The 25,707-nt window shown below is 40.3% G+C and overlaps 1 protein-coding gene across 2 annotated transcripts in view; it reads left to right on the top strand.

Annotated features, from left to right (window-relative positions):
- The window catches only part of N (uncharacterized), a 251,553-nt gene that overhangs the window by 154,870 nt on the left and 70,976 nt on the right, over positions 1-25,707 (top strand). For both annotated transcript variants that reach the window (XM_071708363.1, XM_071708364.1), the window contains 3 exons: positions 9,192-9,548; positions 11,633-11,788; positions 22,137-22,319. In XM_071708363.1, the coding sequence (XP_071564464.1) occupies positions 9,192-9,548; positions 11,633-11,788; positions 22,137-22,319 (696 nt within the window). The remainder of the gene's footprint in view (positions 1-9,191; positions 9,549-11,632; positions 11,789-22,136; positions 22,320-25,707) is intronic.

The raw sequence follows: 25,707 nt of genomic DNA, 5'->3' as shown, positions 1-25,707 counted from the left end.
CATTTTGCAAACTTTAGTATACGTAACATTATCTCTCGATGTATTATATATACAATTCTAACTCGTACATCCTGATTTGAATTGCCTCTTTGCTTTCCGCTTGAATCGACCGTGCATCTCTCTCGTTTTCTTTTTCTCTCCAATTGATCTCTCTCGTTCATTGTCCCCATCTCTCTCTTTCTGTCTCTCTTACTCGCTCAGCTTCACCAAAGTACCCTCGACCACTCCCAATCCCATATGCCGACGTCCATCCGGCCCTCCTTTCCATTCGGTCGGCATATTATGCGGCGTTCACGTGTGCGTGCGATGGCCGATGGGGCACAGATACGATCGTCCATCGAACGAAGAAACTGCACGGTCTCTCTCGGCGAGAGATTTAAACTTCTGCTACATTGTATTACCACGGAAATCGTCGGTTGTTTTGATGCGTTCGCCGCAGTGTCGGTCAGCACGATCGTAGGATTATGCATTTTCAAATACGCATTCGATACTCGCCTCCAGAATTGAAACTCGTATTGGCTCGCGGATGAACGTAACTATAGAACAGAATGACTAGACGTTCTAAACTTAAATAATAATAATCATTGCTTGCTCGATTCTCGAAGCAATGTGCCTTTTTAATCCTAGAGTTCACATTAATATATTTATATTTCGATTAGTAATGTTACAAGACTAATTTGATTCCAAACTTTCATAGAAGATATAAAAATAAGATTAATTTCGAAAAAATTTATTTTATGGCTTAAATTGGTTATAAAACAGAATTTTAAAACAGCTAATAAATGAAAAAAGGAGATTGTTTCCTCTTACTCGTATTAAAAAAGATTATTTTGATTTTTTATTTGTCATAATATTCTGTTTATATAACATTATTCTTTTATACGGAACTTCCATCTATAAAAATATTGAACTTTTTCTCTTATTGTGAATTTAACTGATCGATTCCGACAGAAGCGCAATGCGCTTTGTGTCGGCTCATTAGATCCGCTAACGAGGACTAACCGTATCGCGATAATTACTCCTTACAAGGATATGAAAGTAGCAGACGCACACACATTCTCTCTCAGCCACAGTTACTCTAGACTGAATGGTGATCGATGGTTATCCTCGTCGACATTACCACGGGAAAATTATTGCCCGACCGCTAATAATTGCCGTAAGCAACGCCTTGCAACATGTAATATATATTAATTTTCATAAGCGCTTTCTAGATTTAATTAATTCTAGAAGAGACAAGTGCTGCACGCTGCACGTGCGTCTCTGTGTAGAACAACTTTCGTTGCAGCTTGCGAATTGTCGAAAATGATTTGGTTTTACTCATGCATGCGTATACATATAATTTACAGTTTTCGAATATTTTACGTTCTTTAACTTTTCGTTTGTAATCGCTTTTCGTAACGCATACATTTATAAAAAAGGATGAGAACGAAGGATAAAAAAAATGAATAAAAATATAGAGATAGTTTGTACTCATGTATTAGATTTTGTCTCGGATTTTGTTATACAGACATATGTGGTGTATGTGTAGTTTTCGATGTGCCGGAAGTTTAGAAGGATGGTCAGGTGATCGTACTCCCGAGAATGTCATCAAGTGCTTCGAGTTGCATCTAAATTGACTATGCGATCAAAATAATTGTAACGTTTTGCCGCCGCGTTTATGGCAGCGGACAAGTAATTTTTCTACGGGCACTTCCCCGTGGTGTGCTCGTGGCCATCCAATTCCGGCTATGCTTTTTGGTGGGGAGACACGAGCCTCGCATTTAACCTTCCTCTTCACTTCGCGAGGTCCAATATGTTTTCAGTGCATCTCAGTTAATTATACCGCTTCGTAATATTGTGCCGCGCAATTATGTTATTTAATCCACGTCAACGAGGCACTAACATTGCTTAGAATCTACTAAAATAAATGCACATCTCCCGTTCTAATTAAAATTTATAGTTGTTCTTTATTACGTAGACGTGCTCCATATCTCTTTTCATTGCCAATATTTGCGAATTACAAACATTTTGAGGATGGGGACGATTCATCACTCCGTAACATGTAAGGAAACGATGATAAATTGAAGTGAGCGTCTCCTGGTCGATTGTCACCGACGGATTTTCTCGCGACGTCCTAATGATACGTTTTTCGCGAAGTGAAGTCTCCTGAGACTCTCCTGGAGCGTGAAATCAGGAAGTCGCGCGAGCTTATTCCCGCGCCGGTCGCCGCTGGTTGAGCACCATCGTCATCGTCGTCGTCGTCGGCGGCGGCAGCGGCGGCGGCGAGCGGAGTAGTCAGCGGCATGAGAATTTTCCCACAGTCTCCACCACGTGGGCTCAGCGCGCGGGAAGCACACCCGCTCCCGCGATGTTGCCACACCTCGACCCGACTGAGAGGCACTGCATCGTAGCGCGCCTTGTGGGCCAGAGGAAGGGAGGGCTAGAGCGAGACGGAAGGTCCCAATTGAAGGGAGGAAGGTAGTACCACGGGGATACAGTGAAGGAAGAGCGAGAGAGGGGAATTGGAAACAGAAGAGAAGGGACCGCGATGGGGAAAGAGAGAGATGGTCGGTCAGTCGTGGCCGTGGTGCGAAGGAGAGGAACGGTTATGTTAGCGTGAGCACGAGGGGAACGAGGTGGAAGCGTGTAGGGCGTTTTATATAGGAAAGGACATTCGACACGGACGTCCTTTCGCTGCCTCCATACCGTCGTAGGGTGCCCACCGTTCGGTATAAAATTTAACATTCGTGACCTTTTTCTATCTTTCGTCGATCGATAGTTTAATAATCGATATCGACGCTCGGACATTTAATGTTCGGAGTTTAAGAGTGAAACAGCATTACGCTTCCTATACGATAAACACACTTGAACACACAAGCTGGAAATACGATCCGGCGGATATAACGGATCATGATGAGCGACACGACGGAAGAGCGCTTATAGCGCTAAGCGGAAATAAAGGGATATCCTTGCGATGGGAGGGAAGCCTTAGCAGTATGTCAGGATCGTCATTCTTACGCGATGTAAAGAGCGATTCGATTCCACGGAAACGTGAAGTTCCCGCGTTTCTTTGTTCTTTGTTTCTTTCCTTCTCCGAGAAAAAAAAGCGAAGTTTTTGACAAATAACGAAAAATTCGTAACGTCAAAGGATAGTTTTCAAGACACATGCCTGATGAACGGACGATATTTCGATTTCTTGTTTCTTTTAAGAATTCTTCGGGGTCTATGTCCCGCCCTTTCCGCCTTTCTCCGCCACACACATAGATATTTTAAGGTGAATGAAATCATTTAGACTGCCTCGGCACGGGTAATTGCCGCGGCTTCGCCAGATTCTCGAAATTCCGGTTCAACTTGTCACGCAGCGTGTCCTTCGGTGACAATCTAAGATCAAAGAATAAAAGTAATCTTACATTCCATCGAAGAACACCCTTGTGCTTCGAAGAGACCGATGATCTGATTTCCCGAATTTTCAAAATTTTTCGTGAAATTTATGTGAAAATAGTGAATGTGCTTTAATTATCAAATAAAAATTTATATGCTTTTTTTTACGATAAATGACAAGAGAAACATGTTTTTCTAACGATTTCTGTAAATATAACGATTATTTATGCATATAAAAAGTAGATATTGCTACTTTGGAATCAGGATAACTGATATAAGATTGAAGGTAGAAGAACAAATGTTCTGGACATTTTTGTAAATTTTTTAGGTATCGCAATATTATACGAGTATAATATTTGAATTATATATATATATATATTTATGTCTCGGTTATATATATATATATATATATATATATATATATATAATCCCAAGATATTAATATTATTGTGAGGATAGGCACTCGCAAAATAGTTTTAAACACCGAATCTTACTATAGGCCTGCTTCAATAGCAAAGTAACGGATACACGTATCCTCGTCGGATAGGTTCCGCTCGACACGCACACTCGCACTCACGAACGCACATATGTGTGCAACGACTACTCCGATCTGGGGTGAGGCTCAACGGACAATTGCAATTATGGGGGTTCATCCAGGTTGATTTATAAGCAGTGGAGGCTTTTCCGTCCTTATCCAATGCACCCACGCGCCTCTTTTTCTCTCTCTTTCTTTCTCTCGCAAGCAGTAGATCTTCGCGTGGCCCTTTTTTCACCTTCACGCGAACACTCGCGATGTATCCGCCTCTCTTCCTTCTCTTCTCTCTAGTCACTTTTACACTGCTGGACCTTTTGCATTATGTTGACTATGGTGCATAATAGGACTTGCCTTCGGGGGGTTGGCGGATTTCCAGGAAGAGGAGGGTCGCACCTCCTTATGGAAATCAGCTCTCGCGTCATTAGCCCAGCCGTCAGGCACCCTTCCTCGATACCCCCCGTACCCTCACGAAATATACTGCGTCTATATGAAAAGCAGTGAAAATGATACAGGCCTTAGCGGGAAATAAATCTTAAAGAATGATGAAAAAATGTGAGCAATTTTATGATTTATATGCTACATAATCAGAATATTTTTATGCTCCGTTTTCAAAAAGAAATAAAAATATGTTATTTAATAACATTATGACTTTTTAAATAATTAATTTTATAGAATTTTATATTGCCATTTTTTAAATAGAATATGTACATATTTATTACAAGATATAGTACAGGATATATTCACATATAAATACATTGCCAATATATTTTCAAGTCTATTATAATAGAATCAAATTTTAATCGCTCCGTTTGCCTGTGCTGAGGAAACTTGTTTGCGAGATCGATGAAAAACGGAAGGCTGCAGGGGGCGCCGGACGATTTTTTGTCGACGTTTCGAGGCTGTCTGAACAGTATCGTTGTAAGGTGAAGAAATAAAATGATGTAAAAAAAGATGCGAGTACGAATGCGGAACGAATGAACGTGTAAATACGCGCGTGGTCGATTCTTAGGTAAAGGAGGCGCGTCGCTTTTGTTCGCGCCGCGCTGGTATCGATATTAACGAGAATCGATTCGTCGTGCCAGATGGGCCCCGTCGTCGCCACGCCGTTGCTCGTCCGCCTCGTCCCCTTACTGTCTACCCTAATCGTTTGGTCTCGGGGGTCTTCGAATGCCCGAGTAGCTCGAGTTTTTCGGAGCGTCGTCCTCGTGTTCCCGCTCGCGCGCCTTTTCTGTCGAGAGCATCGTAAAAGCGCGACCGATCGGTGAATCGATCGACTTTGTACGGAATATGAGATTCCGTCGAATGCCGCCGTTTGATCGTTTGATGTCCGCCGTTTAATTATGCCCTCTCACTCAAAAACCTGAGAGTCAATATCGCGTGGACGTAAGGGAAAGAAGATGCGCGGGGAGAGAAGAACGCGGACGCGGAGAGAGAAACTGAGACAGAAAGGAAGAAAGAGAGAGAATGGGAGAGAGAGAGAGAGAGAGAGAGAGAGAGAGAGAGAGAGAGAGAGAGAGAGAGAGAGAGAGAGAGAGAGAGAGAGAGAGAGAGAGAGAGAGAGAGAGAAAGAGTGCGAGCACCTTCGGGGGAAATCCAGTCACGAGGAAGGGAATGTGCAAATGCCATCGCGAACGCTGAGCCACCGCAATTTCGTTCTTGTAATGGAGTCTCCCGAGGAAAAAGACCGCGAGCGAGCAAGATATTGTAATTGCGTTATCATGAGAAAAGTTTGCGATGCACGCAGGAAAAGATTTTTATATTATCTCACACAAGACTGTTATACATACAATTTTGTCTATCCATTACATATTATAACGATTTATTAGATGCTTTACGATTTATTTTATTGCATCAGATCACTTATCATATTATTATATAATCCCTCTCTTTTTTCCTCTTTTTTTCTTGCGAGCGTATTCTCATAAATATTTCTGGACGAGTTAATGATCGTAACTTTTATTACATTAGAAAACAGATATTTGGGTTTACGAGTTACGAAGATCCTATTAAAGAAGGATGTAAACCTCCAAAATGATGTGTCTTTTTAATACAGTAACTCGAGAAGAAAGGAAGCCCTTACGAAGTTTCTTGGTGGAATCTCGACCGAAATTCCAACTCGAAACCTTCCAAGTGTGCACCTTGCGAGAAATCGATACCGCTTGAAAATTTCTACAGTGTAATATTTCTGTCGTCATCGCTTAAAACTACTTTGCAAATGTCCCAAAAAAATAATAATGAAAAATTGCAGCTGATCATCATAATTGCTTCTGTCAATTTTACTTATCATACACATTTGTATTCAAAGGATATTTAATGATCATTATTCACTGACATAAATAGGGGTCATTATGAAATAGTAACCGTGAATTTGCCGACGTATCAATCATCGGGATGAGAAAAGATCGATTTTTAAAGTCTACGAAGCCTACGGTTCTCTGAAATGATTTCGATGGATCGCTGCGAATCAGCGCTTCCTGCTGGATCGATTTACTTTCGCGTCGCTTTAATATTAATGCCACGGGCATCCTTCGCGGGGTTCTAGTATAATAACGTGATGGACCCGGCGGGTACGTGCTGGCCCGCGTTTTTACCACTACTCTAGCCCTAAGTCATGTCGTCGTCGCTGCTACATAGCCGCGGGAAGCGTAGTCGGATGTTCTATGAGGCATAAATTATGCGCGCCATTAGATGTTAACTGTGGTCCATGACCAGGTATGTATCACCGGGCAACAGCTGATGTCGATAGATAAGGCGAGTATCGAATAGACGAAGAACGCGTAAAGGAAAAGAGAGAGAGAAAGACAAAGTTGTGTTTTTACATCGAGATGGGCATGGGACATACCCGGATTTCCTTGCGGTGTTTTTGTTCCGTATCTAATCGTCCAGTATATGTAACGAATATCCTTGCTCGTTTTAAAACAACTTATACTTATCTTGCCGCAATGGATTATCTGAATTAATATCTAGGCAGAGCAGACGCATGATTTCGTTGCGATAATATCGATGATGCAATATCGATGACAGCATTAGTTCGCAGTGTGAACGACAAAATTGAAAATTCCTTAAAATGCTCAATATTATTTTCCTAACATAACTACTGCATTTATATAGCTAAAATTAAAAATCTGATGCAGTGTTTACAATAATATTATATAATTATTTTAATTATTTATTACACTTATCAATGTAAAAAGATAAGCTGTTTATACTACAAAATATTGCATATCAATGCGACTAGACGTTAGATTATGTTACATTTATAGATAAATTTTAATAAATAATAAACGAATTATTGATATTGATAATAAACGCTCACCACGCTGGTACGTGTTCTTGCCAGTAATTGGTGGTATCGTATAACGTATCTCTCTTAGCGAGTTGTTTTGCGACGAATAAAACGACACGCAAATCATCGATATCTGGCTATAATATCGACACTTCGCGCAACATGTTGTCGCCGTGATAATTACCGGGCGGTTCTATTAGCCCGGCTCTATCACTCCGTTTTCTGTTCGCGGTCTCGTTTCCCTTGATGTCCACTTGTGCGTACAAGGAACATTCGGAGTTATTAATCGCTGTTCCCTATCGCCACTTAATTACGGTTGTGTCTTATCTGCTGGGTGTGCGGCGCCGCGCTTGGTTGTTTCTTTATAATCTCATTATCAGAACTTTTACGGCAGGAAATATCGAATAGCATTCTAAAAAAATACATGAGATATACGAACATTAATTTTATTTTTGATAATCGAGGTAGATAGCTTAATTAACATTTTTAATTTAATTTACTACGCTAGAATAGAAGCTTTGAGTATTATAGAAAATAATTGCATAGCATGTAAGAATTGGGAAGTCTATAATTATTTTAAGTCATATCTATGTCGACAACGTTAGTTGAAATTAGTTAACAATATTTAACTTTACATTTTTACTATAATATATGTTTATATATAAATAATTATATAATATGCATATGTATACTTAATATTAATATCTATAAATATTTATTGGACGCAAGAGTTTGTGCAATAATATACATGTAATAAAAGGTTTCTCAGGTCACGACACGAACCGTCGCGAATCCGTTAGCCATCGCGTGTCCAAATGTTTGTTTTGCCCGGCAGAATAAGAGCAGAAAGCGACGGATGAATAAAGTTCCATGATGTGCGGATAATCGAGCGTCATGCAAGGTCGGTTCGATCGATCCACCACCGATCTCCATCGATCTTTTTCTTCTCCTTCCGAAGTTCAAGGGCTACGTACAATCAGCTGATGGCGTTAGACATGATCCGTTCTAAATCAGAAATATCTAATTTCTACCCAGCGATCATTATGGGATCGTAGAGTGTTCTTTCCGAACGCTTCTCAACCCGGAAACTTTACATCGTGCATTTCCTCGTACGGTCGATAGCAAAATGTGAAACTGTCTGCAAATAACGGAACTGCGCATTGCATCTTACCGTAAAAGTTCGCGTACATAACGACGCGGTCTCAGGCGTTTCCGCTTCTATTTGCTTACTATATATTTCTTCGCGCGATTTGACCGGAAGAAATCCGTCCCGGCGCATCGGAGCGCCAATTTCACGGTTATCGAAGCTCATCGCTTTTATCCTTTCGGCGTGTCAGCCCGCGATCTCTTCTTACTCGGTTGGCCTCGGCCGCGCGATCGAAGCATAAATTCATAGAAGTGGTAAAACCGAGCGACGCCCGACACCGGCGCGGCGCGTCTCGATTTTTCATGCCGCGCCGGCGCGACGTGTTGCGGTAATGAGTTCCCTTTATAACCATGCCACGAACGCCGTGCCTGCGTATCGAGAACGATCGCGATCGCTGCACGTCGTTTCTTTTTGCCGTCGTCCGATCGTCCCGTTAGAAAATATCGCCGCGATTCGCAGACGCGATTATTAATAGCGCTACCGATCGCAGTTATGCAAATGCATTCGAGCGTCGCGGATGCGAGATAGAGAGTAGGTAATAAAAGCTAATTACAGCGATTGAGAGTTTCACCAGTGCAATCCGGTTGTCGATAGCTTAATTACTTAAATAATAACGCATCTGAAACGTCGCTTGTCATTACTATTAACAAGCTGCTTAGTACCTTTTATTCGTATTAATTTCAACGTAATTATATTTAATATTAATTTATTTTTTTTTATTTTTGCGTACGCGATGCTATCTCACGCGCATCGTGATATTGACTATTTATTTCGAAGTCTTATTTCAAGATTTAATATCAATGTATGATCTTTAATTTTGCTTTGATAGTAAAATAACGTATCGCGATCTTTTTATCTTTCAGGATTCCGAGGCGATCGTTGCGAGGAGAATATCGATGATTGTCCGGGCAACCTCTGTCAAAATGGTGCCACCTGCATGGACCGAGTGAACGAGTATTCTTGTCTGTGTCCACCGGCCTTCACGGGCACGCAATGCGAGCTGGATGTGGACGAGTGCTCGGTACGGCCGTCCTTGTGCCACAACGGGGCCACATGCACGAATTCGCATGGCAGTTACTCGTGCATATGCGTGAACGGCTGGACCGGGCCCGATTGCAGCGTCAACATCGATGACTGTGCAGGCGCGGCCTGCTTCAACGGCGCAACCTGCATCGATCGCGTCGGCAGCTTCTATTGCCAGTGCACATATGGAAAGACCGGTAAGTCGAGAGTTAGCTTCCGTAGAATGTTGATCGAAAAATGTGCGCGAGGTAGAAGCAGAATTGTAGATGATCAAGATAATGTTTTCTATAGTCTTCTATAAACGGAGATCCGAGTGGTTTCGGTACATGTTTGAATGGCTAAAATAATTGTGAATAATTGTGAATATTTCGAGTCGGAAGAACTAATAATCAAAATAATGCATATAAAAATAGCAATATTAAAAATCATATATTTTTGAACTTATACGTATTTTACTATGCTAAAATGACAAAATCGTACCTTTATTCGCAAGGTAATTTTGAAAGATTTTTATTAAATTTAACAAACTCGCTAAAACATAGACAATAGTTGCTTTCCATTTACATCAAAACTCAGATAAATCTCACTTCTGTCTTTCTTCAACATTCATGTTGAAGAAAGACAGAAGTGAGATTTATCTGAGTTTTGATGTAAATGGAAAGCACCTATTATCTGTAGAAACATTTAATACCAATTTACTTGAAACTTTTCAAACATTTTTGTATACGAGATATTTTTTTACATCGCCTTATCAGTGATATACGTTTTTCTCATAACGATTGAACGGTCGTTGCATTCAATTTGAACGAATTTTATCGTCGTGAGCGTGTAATATCGTTTAATTGAAAAATATAACGGAAGTCAGAAAGTCTCGAGAGAGAGAGGAAGAAACCGAGTCTCTCTCCGGTTTAGTTTAGCGAGGTCGCGCGGCGCGTATTTGCAGGAGAGCAGGGTGATTAACTCGATACCGAGTATGGTCGGGAACAGGACTCGCGCTGCAACGCGGCGATCCGATCGGCAGGTGCAGCCGCACATATGCGGCCGGGTATGATGCGCCGCGCGCCGGTATACTGCGTAGAGAGCGTAGAACGGGTCCCTCGGAATCTTGAGATTCCGAAGACTCCCGGGGTCTCGGCTTCTCGCCGTGTGCCGACCTTGGCGACTGGAAACGAGTTTCTGTCCTTACTCGCCCTATCCCGCCGCCCTGCCGCGAAGTAGTCGAAGTAGAAAACGCTTTTCAGATCGATTCGCGCGACGATCGCCAAATACAGGTATATTCCTCTCGCGCGCGGCCAGACATCGTCGCCATTCCTGGAAGTCCCCGAGCGTCTATACCGAGCGACTACGATCATCGAGTCGCAGACGTTTCGCGTAGAGTCCGTTAATGATATAAACGAAGAGAGGTATTATTCGTGAGAGATTACTAATTGTTTTGCAAAATAAATGAATAATTCTATCGAGTGTCTAGATATGCCGATGCAATGATGCATTCAATTTCTACATTCTTTAGAGGAAAAAACTATGTTACATTCTGCATTCTAGTCACTACTTTCGACGATTAGAAAGAGAGGGGCTTACAGTAGTTAACGAGCACGCGATGTGCACAACGCAATATACAAACATGTAATGGCTGCCTCTTGCGTTGCCTTCAGGCGTGCCTTTCAGTTCAGTAGAGATATACTTACAGTTAGTCGCGGGTGTGCTCTTGCATCTGCAATAATCTGCATGCATTTATTCTGGTTTATATATGAATATCCCGAGGACTTCGGTACCGTTATTGGAGGGACCTCGTAAAGAAAAGTTTGTCTCGACGCACACGCGATCCGCTTCCCAAGGAAAATTACATGCCGCGGTCAGCTTTCTCAATTTTATATTGTCCTTCTTAGCTTACGATGCTGGCAATTTTTTCAATTAGTTTTATAATAAATTGTACAGCTGTATAATTTATTGTTTGTCGGATGAAATCGGTAAGTTATATATATACGTTTTCCGCGTTTTATAGATTATTATTATTTTTATATCGATGAATGAAAGATTTGTAAGAGGATTTGTAATACTTGGCGTGCCCCTTTTATGACCTATTTACTATGATATATTAGGACCTTACGAAACTGTCAACCAGAAATATTTGTCAGCAAAGCAAAAAGAAAATTTGTTTATTTTTACTAAAAAATACCGCATAGAATTAGATTTCGAATTAAAAACTTTTATATAACGAAAAGAATAATGATACAGTAAAATAAATATGAGATTTTTAAGGAAGAACGGTTATTTTTCGTAGGGCTGCTTTGTCATCTCGATGACGCCTGCACGTCGAATCCATGTCATGAGGGCGCGATCTGTGACACTAGCCCTATCAACGGGTCCTTCACCTGCTCCTGCGCCACCGGATATAAAGGACTGGACTGCTCCGAGGACATTGACGAGTGCACACAAGGTTTGATATTTTCTTGCATTACTTCTCGTAGTTGTATACAAATTTTTTCCACTTTTGTGTGTGTGTATATTTTTTATGATGCAAAACTCTATTTATGTACATTTATCTTTCTCCTTAAATGTATAAGTAAATCTTAACCTAAATGAAATTGTGAACAGTCGAGTGACACTTTCGTGCAAAGCGAGCAAAGTTTCGAATTATAAGTTCACCATAATTACATACCACTGATTATGCAGGAATAAATTCGGTAGAAATGAATCAGTTAGTTGATCGCCGGATCAATCGACTAATGTTGCTTTCGGAAATCGCTTTTAAATCGATCCGCATTCGGTTTATCCGTTTCGACTAACTATTAATCCGCGTTTTGAAAGTAATCTCCGTTTAAATCGAAAGTAATGAGCGTCTCGGTGGTCGGCATAGTTATTAATGACGGACTCGATTCAAGAACGCAGAAATGCTGGTCAACGGCGCGTTTGCGCACGATCGGGCAACTAACATCGTGAGGATAGCTATCAGATAGATGTTATCGCGCGGCAAGACCAGTTCGCATTAAAGTCGCTTGGAAAGTAATAAATTGCTCTCGCGACGTTCAAATGACGGTTGAAGAAAATTCGCGAATCATCGAAGCGACAAGTCGCATTTTATCTTTGCGTCATATACCCAGTTTAAAAATACAATTATCCGAAACGGTAAAAATTCTCGCTGAAATTAAATTTTCATACGTTTTAAATCGAATCGCCAAATCAAATATTGATAAAATCGCTGACATAAATCTGAAATGGACGTCAGTTTAATTGGATTTACGGTTTAATAGGGAGCAATAAACGTATGATCTACGAAAAAATAATTTTCTATGCTGTGTAATAATTCTCTATATGCTATAACTTTTTTCGATCCGCCTTTTTTGCGTGCAAATTTAATTTTTTATTCCAATTAAGAAAATCTCAATGAGTTGTTGACAAGATTGACCGATGGTCTTGCTGCTCGAAGAGGTCATCGAGCTTCGTAATATTTCCTTCTGATCACGTACGTTCGTGCGTCTGTGTGCTGCCTGTCCACCTCGAACGATCTGTGCGTGTTAACATCGCTGCATTAGCGTGGGCAGTATGATAATTGTCAGTCAATGGAGGACACGCGAACAATTCTTTCTTCCTCTTTTTCTTTCGAAAGAAAAAAGAGAAGGGTTAATTTATTAGCATCTTTCGTTAGCGTATTAATGGCTTTGTAACTAAAAACGGGAACCGAATTGCACGTTGTTCCGTTATGAGCTTTGTAATCACGGCAAGCGATAGCTTCGATTTTTATCTATCATCGATCAATTCGCAAGCGAGTTGACAAGAAGCGAATTTTTGTGGAAGTGATCATTACGTTCTGTTTCGTTTTGAGAGATTAGTGTGCTTAGGTGTGACTTTACTTAATGCTGAATTGATTATGTAAAAGCCGCGCGCGCCCAGAAATAAAATGTGAAAAAAATTTCTTAATTCAATCAAACTTTACTAAATATTTTACCAACTACTAAAAGCACAATTAAAATATAGGGTTAAACAAATTTTTCTAATCGTGCAAGAAAATATTAGATAACATAAAAAATATTTTAAATATTTTAATGGTATTTAGATGTAGTGTCCATATAGAATTTAATTAAATTTCCGTGATCGTAAGTTATTTAAAAAAATTACACATTTAAATAATGTGATTCACAACCGTAAAGTTACTGTACCGTTTTGGTGTAGCAAATAGATACGTTGTTAGTCGGAAGTATCGCTAAAGGTGAAAGAAATTGAAGATGCGTCGGAATCGATATCGCGCGAAAGATTTTTCAGGTGAGATAACGGCAAGATCCGCTCGCGGCGAGACCCGAGTATAGTAATCGCTGGATTAATGTGCGCAATCCGCGTGTACGGAGGCCCCCACGGTCCGTGCAAATTGAAAACCCACACGGGGCAGATTGGCGTACGGTGAATCGATCGATTACGATCGATTAATTCGGCGCCAGATCCGCGCGTTATTTATTGTGCCGAGTCCTCGTTCTCATCACGCCGTCCCGTCGACGTTCTCGTCATCAAGTTCTGTGATCGATCTATCATCGGGAAGCTTTAATCGACACATGTTATGGGTCGTTCGTAGCAGTGCGGTATACCAATAAAAGTGCACCTCTGCTGAAAGTTTGTTTTAAAATTATTTGAAACCATCGAAGTTCTATACGATTATGAACAATTATCACAAAATGCAATTCCTTTCTAATTATATATTATTCATTTCATTTTATTATAATTGAAATATATATAAGTACTTTTTTATATTCCCTGCATAACAACTCAAAAATTTAATTAAATCAATTTCAATTAAATCGATATGATTAATAGTGAGTTATTTTTATGAGAATTTATAATTTACCTATAAAGATTATTATGCCTTTCAAAATTTAAAAATTTGTACAAATGGAATAAATTCTTTGTAACAGAACATGGTAGTTACTAGATACATGTTGAAAGTACGAGAACGACGAGAATTTTAAATTGCCGAATTTAAATATGAATTTTGATCGAGAGATGCCAATTTATCATTTCCACATTGCTCGAGGTGACATATCGATTCGGTTACACATATAGCGCGTCGCGCGTGAACGTCCGCAGGGGGAACAGTGATTCTTAATAGCATACCGCGATGTACCCAATTTTCTCTTCCTTTCTCGATCTTTAGCTCCGGGCAAACTTGCCATTCGGAGCCGTTCCTCTTTCCTTAGCACCGTAGAACTGTGATATGCGACCTATGATTGGTAGGTCCCGCATGATGTATCACGAGGGAGTCCCACTGCCAAGACGACAACGATTATTAATAATTGTGCGGAGATAATTAATGGTTATGCGTGAATTTATTGAGCCTTCTTTACAGCAGCCATTTTGAATAAACTGTATATTTATCAAATGCGTGCGTATGTACGCAATATTTCGTCATTAGATTGTAATTGCTGATATTGTTGTATCGATATCGTGACGAATACAAAGTTTTACTATAAATGTAATAGAGAGAAAAATTTCCAAGTCTAGAAAGCTTCAACGCAAATAAGTTCGAGAAATATAATAGTTAGATGCGAGATTGCATTATTTGTCAATGTATAATAGTCTGATAATATGATACTTTCCGTAACTTTTTTTCTTTCGTCTTAACGTTTTACATGTAATCGTCGGATGTAAATAAATCCATCATCGTGTTAGGATTGCATTGCGAGCCCGAAACCATGGAGACTGAGGAGCCGTTCGGCAATATACGCGATACACGTAGATAATGGGTTTGTAATTAACCAGTGGACAGGCAGTAGTTCGCGGGTTAATTAATAGTCCGGCCAAGACTCGAGCGCGGCATGGGGCCACACACCTCGCTGATTTCCTTGATGTGTACACACGTGTACACGCGCGAGCCTTATCGATATCATCTGTGAAGATTTGATTCGGTTCTCACCGCAAATCGGGATTCTGTCAGTTTCAAACATTATCGACTAAGAAACAGAAACGAAATTCTGTACGTGTGTCTGTACGTTGTAATATAAAACATAATATATAGGTGAAAAATGCAGGAAATATATAGGAAAATACAGGAAGGTTAAATTATAATTTATAATCCACTGACAAATTCTGAATGAACAAAATTATGCTCGATTTTGTGAGTAATTAATGCAATATTAAAATATAACGTTCTTGCAAGTAATATTAAAATATAACTTTGCTACGCAGAAGATATCTGCGTAGCAAAGTCGGCTCTTTACCGATTCAATATGCGAGATATTCACGAGTAAGAATGCGGAAGGCAAAACATGGAGAGCCTACAATCGCGGGATATCGCACGAATAATTGAAATTGCGATTAAATGAACATATTACAGATTATCGTGAATTGCCGCGGCCGTAAATGGGCTGATGATGGGAATGCGAACTCATTTAAAACGTAGACGGAGGACACGATGGAGCAAACTGAAAACGGCTTCAAGTAGAAAAATCGCCTTCGTTCCCGGCACCATAATAAATACGCAGCACCGCCCGTAGCGGAACACGGCGGTTAATACGTTTCGCTACGGACAAAGACACTTCATTAATAATCGAAAGCACGTCTTTTGTGTGTCCGTGAGCTTTCTTCCTCGGCGGACTCGCCCCACCAGCTCGCAACGAACGCTCGCGTTGCACGCGGGGCAGTGGATTTCCTCCTCGCATTAGTAGCTGTTCGTTAATCAACCGTCATGGAATTAATTGGATTTCGGTGGCGAGCGTTAACAATTGACTCGGTTCGCCTCGCGTTGATTGCCGCACACTTCGAAAGCGTGCCTTGTACGTAGATGATAATCGTCATTCCGTAATAATTACCATGTAGAAACAGGGCAATCTAAAATAACTCTCTTTAATTCATCTAAAATGCTAATTTATGTTTCAACACATTATTTAATGTATGTTTAATCTTTTTTCACACATGTGTTCTCTTAATATATATTCAAGTTTAAAATATATGTCAATATTATGTGACTTTTTCAAGTTTTTTTTTTAAGAATTTTATATATACATTTATTACGTTAGGTGTAACTTATAAAAATAGATGTTAAAAATGCGCTGTATCGCGTGTACCAGTGTTATTTATCATCCCTATGAATTATTCTCGTGGCTGATAGCGTTCATTCATTGGCCTGACTACGCTTGAAATATACCAGGTGCTTCGTTTCGACCGTTAGGCATTTTTTGTACGTCTACGAACCGGGCGATGAATTAGAGAATTCGCGTTTTTCTACGATCGTCCGCGTTCCCCTTCATCTGCCCGACGACGGTGAACGGCGTCGCGTTCCACGTTTTGCACGGGGCATCGTAATTAGGAAGACATTACTCAAAGACAGCTCCCCTTTCCCCGAGAAGGATCACTTCTCTCCCGCAATCCTCTCTCGCGGAGACCTTCGGCTGCCTTTGGCTTCGGGGGCGTACGATTACTCACTTCTGTGCGAAGGACGCGATTCGAGAAATTATCGGTAAATTACCGTACGGCCATGACTCTTTGTCACCTCCGTGCCATGCACGATGATGAAGGGCGAACTACCCCTTGGCCATATAATGCTGGTTCTTTCATGCGTGCGAATTTTCACTTATCAACTTTGCGATTAAACGGTGTCATCATAGAAATCGATTTATTCCTTCCGCTCTCGATTCTTCAAAAAAAAAATTGTAACTCTGAGAATATTCAGAAGAAATAGAAAAATTTGTTTACTACGTAGCATCTCTATTTATATATTATAATATTGCTATTTTATAAATTTCGATTTGTAATCAGAAGCTAAAATGCATACGAAATCAATTTAAGTGAAATCCGCATAAATGCAATCATTATTCATCGAAATATGAATTTATTCTTCAATAATGATTTATAGATAGATTCTATACATGCACATTCGACAACAGATGATTTAATTAACGCTTGACGCACCATCGCGCGTTTTTTTACCATTCGAGACCGAGAAGCGTCAGCAATTTACCAAACTCAAATGTGCTTTTCGCCGCATTCTTTATATATCGCGCATTAATATCGCCGGTGATTAGCCCGGACTTCGGGCCCATCTCATCTCATTTATCCCCCTTTTTTCTCCTCCCGGCCGTTTGATACCACAAGTCATTAAACTCTGTAGATCGGCCTGTCTCTCCTCCACACCCTCCACACCCTCCACACCCTCCACACCCTCCACACCCTGTCTCATCCGTCTCTTCCTCTGACGATTGCCCTGGGCACTCGGAGATTCTGAACACTGATAAAACGACAGGGCTCTTTGCTCCGGATGGTCGGTAAGAAATCCTCGAGGATTAGTTTATTAATGGCCACCGGGCATAATTATCGGCTGCTCGGCGTCAAGGTGAATATTTCGATGATCGTTCTGCCCAGTGGCTGCGCTGTTCTCGCGATCGCGATCTACATTCTTTTTTTGAAGCTGTGGTATACGGGGAGTACGTTCACTTATCGCCTACTCTTTGATGCCCATGGTCGCACTTATTCTCGGAGTAATAACTTAAATAGCGCCCAAACGTTTGTGACTCGTGACGAGACCGTAGAAAATTTCTTAATGCTCTCCAAAGCGTTTGCTCCGGAATCGAGATAGTGGTCGAAAATAATACAATAATTGTTAGGGAAATCTCCTTGCTTGTATCTCTTTTCCTCTTCTCGCACAATTGTCTTTTAATTATTCAGTTTTCGGAATCTTGCTCTGGCAAACAGGAGATTTATTTAAGCTCAAAGACGAAATCCTTTTATGATAATTTATGCTTTATATCGTCTTACACCTTCAAGACATCTAATATAGAATGTATTAATTTTTATTATATATTTATACAATAATGCTTATTTTATTTATATAATAATGTCATATGCCTTTACTTATTTTGCTGAATCGTGATATTTCGTTTCATTCCGGTCAGTATAATGTTTCTTTATTTATAATTCATGTGATCATCATCACCATCTGCCTTCCTCTTTTCTACCTGCAGTTTATACATATTTACTTCGAATTTCTAAAAATCTCAGACGAGGTTTTACATATAACTGCGGTCAGCCGTCTCGTTTGGTGTTGAATTACACCACCTAGTCTGCTCCGGAGAACTTGAAATCCTTCATCGTGCGAAGGTGACACCGGTCAGGATGTCACGAGAACTTTTTACACTCCTCTCGAAAACGAATCGGGGAAGAATCCGGCTTAGCAAACATATGAATGTAATATTCCTTGCATTTTTTTTAATATTCTATATTTTTTATTTAAAAGTTACGTATCACTTCTTTTCACTTTTGAACAATGAATGACTGGGAATCAATTGTCTCTTTTGTTTAACATAATATAGATGCGATAATAGTATTATAATGACTGCGTGCAAATGTAAATACCTACGGTAACGCGTAACGAAACCTTCCGTCACGGTTGTTCTTTATTTTCGTTTTCTCGTGCTTGCTTTTGGTGCCGACATTAAGCTGCCCAGGAACTGTAACCGTACGTTAGTACCTATTAGCTAAACAAAGGCCATTGTTACATCGAAATTTGGTCGGTATTATCTGAAGCAATCCCTGTTGGTGATATGCATAAATCGTATCGAAAGTCCTGTTTGCATTTTCTCAACAAGAATAAATTGCTATATTAAAATTTTGAATGCTGATTACTAAGTATGACAATCTTAATCGTCTTCTCGGACATTTTTTATTTTACATTTTCTTTTTTATATTACAAAAAAATTGTAAAATAGACATCCTCGATCAAATTTTCGTGAAGAATCCATAATTGTAGGGAACTTTCATGTTTTCGGTAATTATAACTATATGTATATATAAATCTAAATGTATGTATAAAAAAACTTAAATTTTTGACTCTCTTATATAATCTATCTCTTACGCACATCCACTACTTAATAGTTACGTTATGTGCGGTATATTATTAAAAAATACGAAGCCTCGAAAATTAAAATGGTTTCAACGTTACCGGAGCTACAGTTTACAGCGCAAAAAGCGCAAATCACGAGAGCAGCGATTCGACGACGTGGTTGACGCACGACGACAGCGCGCCAGGTATAATGAGATTTTGCCGGAAGTCGCGTCGAAGGAGGAGCGAGAAGGCTGGAGTGGGCCCCCGAGTCGGCGGCGTTGTCCGTGCACCACAGAAGCGCAGTTTCCCCGGAGGGGCGCCCCCGCGGCGCGGGGCCCCCATGAACGAATCTAATTAAACGCTAAATTGTTATTTTAAGTTTAATAACAACCATAATGATCTCGCGCCCGAGCCGGGGCTCTGTTATTATCTAGATTGCATATTTTCTGGTAGATTAAGTTCTTTAAGCGAAGGGAGCTTGGGCTCCCGGCAAGAGAGCAAGAAGCCTCTTCGGATGAGCTTGATGCAACCGAGCGCGGGGAATCTTGCCTGGTGGCGGTGCAACGCCACTTGCAAACTGCACCTCGCGGCGTACTGCAACCGGACCAATTATGCCGCGTTGTTTCCCTGGAGAATCTGGGAAATGTGTAAAAGTTGCGTAAAATCCAAACGTAATTGAGGATTTTAAGAATTCTGCATTAATTGCCGAAAAGCGACATAACAATTTTCTAAAATCGGAAATTTTTATCTATTACACAAAAATTCCTAACACAAAGTTGGAATTATTTGCAAAGCGTTATATTAATACGAAACGCTTTTATCGCAAAAAAAGTTTGAGTTATTTCAATGGCGTTTAGTGAAATAATACTTGCAAATATTGGTGACTCGGCGAGTGAATCTCACCGCCGCTTTCGAGTGCCTATATATGCTGATGGCTTTTTAACGCTAATTCTGTAGCTCGCGACTATACAGTACGTGGCATTCTCGGAGAGCGATTCGTCATCTCTCCTACCGTCACGTCACCCGATCGCGAAACACGGTGCAGCAATGCGTTTCTTACTGCCGCGAGTAAACGTACGTATACGTTTCTTTCCGTCGCGCCATTTCCCTCGGTTCTCTCTTTCATCGCCCTTGTCCGTTACGCGACAGTAATTACACCGCCGGGTCGGAAAAACCGTTGGCGAAATACACAAGTGCGGTATGCGACTGAAGCAAAACGCCTCTTTACAAACTCGTGCGTACTCTCAACTATACCGACGAGAAAAGCCGGTATGTGTCACGGCACTTGCAGCTAATCGTGTACGTTGCTTCGAGAATTGCACTGGCATTATTGGAAAAAAAAACAACAACATTTGCATGCTTTATTGTCCTTATGCTAAAATAGATATTGGCAAAATGAAAGCTGATTAATAAATACAAACTCTAATGCACGTATTATAGCTATACATTTATCTATACAAATATCTATGCATTTTATTTATTTATATCTAACTGTATATATTTATATTTATTTGTTTTTGTATCTATTTTGATCTGTACATCTATATGCTTAAAATATTAATATTACATAATAATATAAATTGTATATATAATAATATATAATATAATATATGTATTATTACTAATTCTGTGACATCGAGTATCAATAATTTTGTATAGTAAAAATTATAATTATTAGTAGTACAGATCTTAGCTTTAATTATCATACGATATATGGAAAGAATGATTCTGCTGAAGTGTATAAAAATTAGGCCAGATACAGATCTAAAAATAATTATGTTGGATCATCAAAATAATTACATAGAATGCTTGAAGCATGATAATTACAAAAAGTTTTGACATTCTAGTAACTTTCTAGGAGTCTGAGCGTCCCCAATATAATTATTTTTAAATTTGTATCTTATAGCTAAATTTTTAGATATTTTAAACTGTTCTTTTCATGTACGAATAACATACAATATAGTAAGTAAAATTAATTCAATATAGTTGAAGTGCAAAATTCCATTGCGTATAGAAATGAGGAAGATAGAGAGAGAAAATTTCTAATGAAGCTCTCATTTGGTAAGACACACCGAGTAGGTAACTGCATCCGTAGCAATTATCTCGTTGCAATTAGAGAGGGCTATACGTATCTCCGAGAAAAGAGGGGTTCCGCGGGCAAAACGCGATCTCCTTTAAACGAATTGTCGTCGTCAGGGCTTCAAGAATGCTCTACCAGCATACTCCTTCTTATGGTCGAGTTAGCCGGGTATAGGAGAAGTATTCTCTCCTCTCTCCCTTCTCTCTCCCGCTCTAATGGCGGCATCTAAAAAGTGCCGGCGAGTTTGCCAATTAAGGAGCACTATCCGCGGCGTACGTTTGCTCGTAAGCTGGTCCAGCGGTAGAAATGCGCTATATCGAGTCGACTCTTAAAGCCGTATTCAGTTATTAATTATTATGCGAGCCATGTGCGCCGCTTTGCCACGGTTTAAATCATCAGTAAGTATCGGCACGAAAAGTCGTCCCAGTACCTCGCCTTCCCTTATCTCGGTCTCACCGCAAAAGAACGGGAAAAAGTTTCACTCGAAATGGTACTCCGTAAGTGTGTCTCAATACCGAAACCGGATGAACTTTCACTGAAGAACCCCGCAGAGATGCAACGGCGAAGCTCCCCTTTTGGAATTTCGTGGCGTCAATTATCCACCATATATCGAAGTAGAACGGATCGGAATGTGTCACAGAGGTCTGCTTTGTATCAAGCGTTAAATTACTCGGTGCTGAATGACTGCATAAGATTCTTGCGTTGCGTTAAATAATTTTCTGTCGATACTTTTTTTTTACTTTATATAACTTGACAACCAAAATTATACTTCTTATCAAAATAATTTATTCTTAAAATAAATTAAATAAATTCCAAATAATCTATCTGTATATTTTAATCCGACTCTTCAGATATTTTGACTGATTTTCAATGACGAAATCTTTCTTTTCTTATTTATTGCAGGCTCTCCTTGCGAGCACGACGGTATCTGTGTGAACACGCCCGGATCCTTCGCGTGCAACTGTACGCAAGGATTCACGGGTCCGCGATGTGAGACGAATGTGAACGAGTGCGAGTCGCATCCGTGTCAGAACGACGGTTCCTGCTTGGACGATCCTGGGACCTTTCGATGCGTCTGCATGCCTGGTAAGTACATCGCTCTCTATAATTCATCTCACGGTATCTTGCGGATGATTACGTGTCCCTTTGATGTCGCATGTCCCGCACTTTTCTCTCAGAGAGAACAGCGATACATCTCTTCGCACGTCCTAAAAAGGACACCGCGTAATTCCCTTTACTTCCTTGCGTGACCATGAACGTGTCACGATCGAAAATACACTTCGGTCACTTTCACGATGGTAATTTCTTTTCGAATTGTTGTTGTCGTTTATATTCCGTGCAAGTAACTTCTATATGTATATCGGTTGCTATATTGCACATATTTCCATCGTTCCGCATGCTTTTTGATGGTTTCATACAAGGTCTGTCGTGAAAGTTGTAATTACGTTCGGAAGTGCCGGCTTCCCTCAAACACGGATCATTTATTTTCGCGGTCCTGTCGCTCGAAATGGGTTTTTTATGTTTTCACGTGAGATGTTTTTGTAAAAGTGGTTTCTTTCGTTGGAAAGTTTATATATCCTTATGGTAATGATCGCGTCATTGTTTCGACAAGAAGAAGATAGCCAGCCAAAAATATAATCAGTTTTAAATCACAGCTGAAACTTAACAACACTAATAGTAGTAAAAAGAGTTTATAGTGAGAAAAAAAGCTTTTTGTCAATTTCAAACGTATAAGTAAACTTCTTTGGTCTTATTACGTCTTTCGTCTTTTCACATAAAAATTTTTCATGAGAAAAAAGTTTTCCTGCAAGAAAAGGAATTAGATCATTTCGATTATAAACTTTCAATTAAGTTTCGGATTTTATAAAGACGCTTTGATAGCCTTTGTTTCGAAGTGTCAACGTTTTCGCGGTCAAGACTGATTGTGAGACGCATTTTCGCGGGAAATTGCGGAAGATGCGAGATGCGAGACGCGCGAAAAGACGCGATCCGCCGCGCGCGATAGCCGGCCAGTTGCCGCCGCGCCACGTAGCACAGGGGACCCCGGACCCCGGGCCCCGAGGCCCGCACTATGTCGTCTGTAAATTCTTCCGAGATGACAGTGCGCCGCGGCTTGTATTATCTGATACACACAAGAGCCGTGGCGGGAGGGCAGCGACCGGCAACTCGTTTACTCTTTTAACGTCGGCGCGCGTAAGTCAGCCTTAATTGTTTGACGCCGGCGGAACGACGCGATCTATCCCTCGGTCCGTTAAGGGATCGGGCCCCTTAAGGGCTCGGACGTAAAGCCGCGAGAGATCCGCACGATCGATAATCGATATAATCGACAGCGAATGCACCGCGCGTCACCGCCGAGATCATGGAATCGCGCGAACGCCAGAGGATATCTCGTTGGGATAATCGAGGATTTGAAGTTTCAACTTCGCATTTATTTATAATCACAAGTGTGAATTTTTTTTTTCAAGGAAATTGATAATGGCGATTAACAATAAGTAGGGATATAAATAATTGCGGGTTAAATGATGGCCGAAGAGGAACGTCGTTGTTCATAGATTCGCGTGTGATTTCTAGCGATCGTTAAATAGGAGTTGTTAATGTTCTTTTAATAATATAGCAAGTCTTCATAGTTATTTTGTACCTAAAACCTACCTGAAATACGTAAAAACAATGAAGCGTTAGAAAATGTCTTTACAATTAGTAGTTTAATTTGCTAGCGAAATTTATTCCGCAAAGCATTTCCGTTCTTCTTGGCCCCTTAGAACTTTAATCGTTCGTGCGAAAGAGGTCAAGGTCAATTTTTCAAACATCACTTCTGGTACCACCGGCCAATGATAATTGGTTCAGCAACGGTGGCAGGCGTTGTAACAACGCGAGTGCCTCGCGCACTCGCGAGCTCCCGCGGTGCGACAAATGGAGCACTAAACGCGATAAACGAAAAGTTGAGATGCGAAAACAGCGGCCATTGATTACGAACGCTTGAATGCGATTTCGCTTTTTTCTTTTTTACTCTCTCATTCCCTTTGCGCCGTTAATTGATGACATTAATTTGCATTTCGCGTAATCTTTGGCAAAGGAAAGTCCTTCGTCCTTGTTCCGTTATTCACGTAATCATTATGCACGTTACTCTGGCGATAAATCTGTGGAAAGAATTGTCAAAAGGTATCATCTAATTAAGGAAACATGTCTCGTATCACAATGTTCTTTGATAAAGCTTTTTATATGCTGAGCGATATAATCATCTTTATAATCTATTTTTGACATCTGAAGATAATTTATTAGGATTTTTTAGTATTACACAATAAAATCTTACAACAAAACTTAATGATTAGAATTACGCTTTTTTTTAAATTAATATTAATATTTTGAAAATTATTTAATACACGTATTTATTTTTAATAGAAAATTGTAGTAAAAAAAAATGAATTGCACTACTTATTTATACACGAGAATTATTATATTAGAGAACGGACAGACGAATGAAATTCTTCAACGTCGAAGAGGTGCTCTGAAAAGAACGGAGGAAATCGGGGACCTGAAAAAGTGAGATAACAAAAAATTAGGAACTCTTTCGGGTCCTCGAATAGACCTCGGCAAGGTAGACGGGTGGGATGAACGAGGAAGGGGGCGAGCAGTAAAATATGATAGCGGGATTCGCGAAATATGAGACCGAGACGACGGGATCCGTTGCCCCAGGCCCCCGTGGGCCCCCGTGGGCCCCCGTGCGGGCACAAAGGTTTATCTTGTCCATCGGCTTACTCCGCCATTTTGGTACTCCACCTCCGCCTTCCCTCCCCCGCTTCTTCCTTCTCGTTCCTCCTCGTCCTGCGCCTCCTCGTGCTCTTTCTCGTCTTTTTCGTCTCTTCTTGCTTCGACCCTTCGTCGAGCCGTACGTCGTGCCTCCCTTTCTTGTCGGGAGGCCCGCTGTCCCGTAAAAGGATCCGCTAAGTAGCGCTAAGAGGTTCGAGGAAAGAGGATACTTGGGCATTCAGAATTTTGCACGACGGACCCGCAGCATCGGTGTTTTGCACGTATTATATCTGGCCTTTGTAATTGTCGTTGGCGCAGCTCCACCGCATCTCATCTCTGTTTCGCGTTGCGCGGCGCGTAATGAGAGAAGCTTTTCTCCTCCGTCGGGAAGAGAAATTAGATCTGGATCACGACCATCGCGAAATGTCGTTATTTTTCTGAATCAAGTTAAACGCTTGATGGATCACTGAACATTCGTGATATTCTTTGGAACAAAAAAGTCACATTTGCACTCTTAAATAGCTCAAGTTACATCTAACTCTTAGGAATGAAATCTCAATTAAATTTCAACTTTAATAAAAATATTTATAGTGATAATCGATATATCATTCTTAATTTCTTTTATTCTCATTTATCAAATATTCTCATTGATCGTTTTAAACCAACACTTAACTTGTTTGTGCTTTATTTAAATTTAAATATTACGTTTTTAAATTAATTATTTTTA

Source organism: Temnothorax nylanderi, unplaced genomic scaffold, assembly GCF_030848795.1.
Source record: "Temnothorax nylanderi isolate EJ_2023f unplaced genomic scaffold, tnyl_v1.0 TNYL_tig0067_pilon, whole genome shotgun sequence".
NCBI classification, from domain to species: domain Eukaryota; kingdom Metazoa; phylum Arthropoda; class Insecta; order Hymenoptera; family Formicidae; genus Temnothorax; species Temnothorax nylanderi.
The sequence above is the reverse complement of the archived record's forward strand: the minus strand, read 5'-3'. Positions and strand labels throughout refer to the sequence as shown.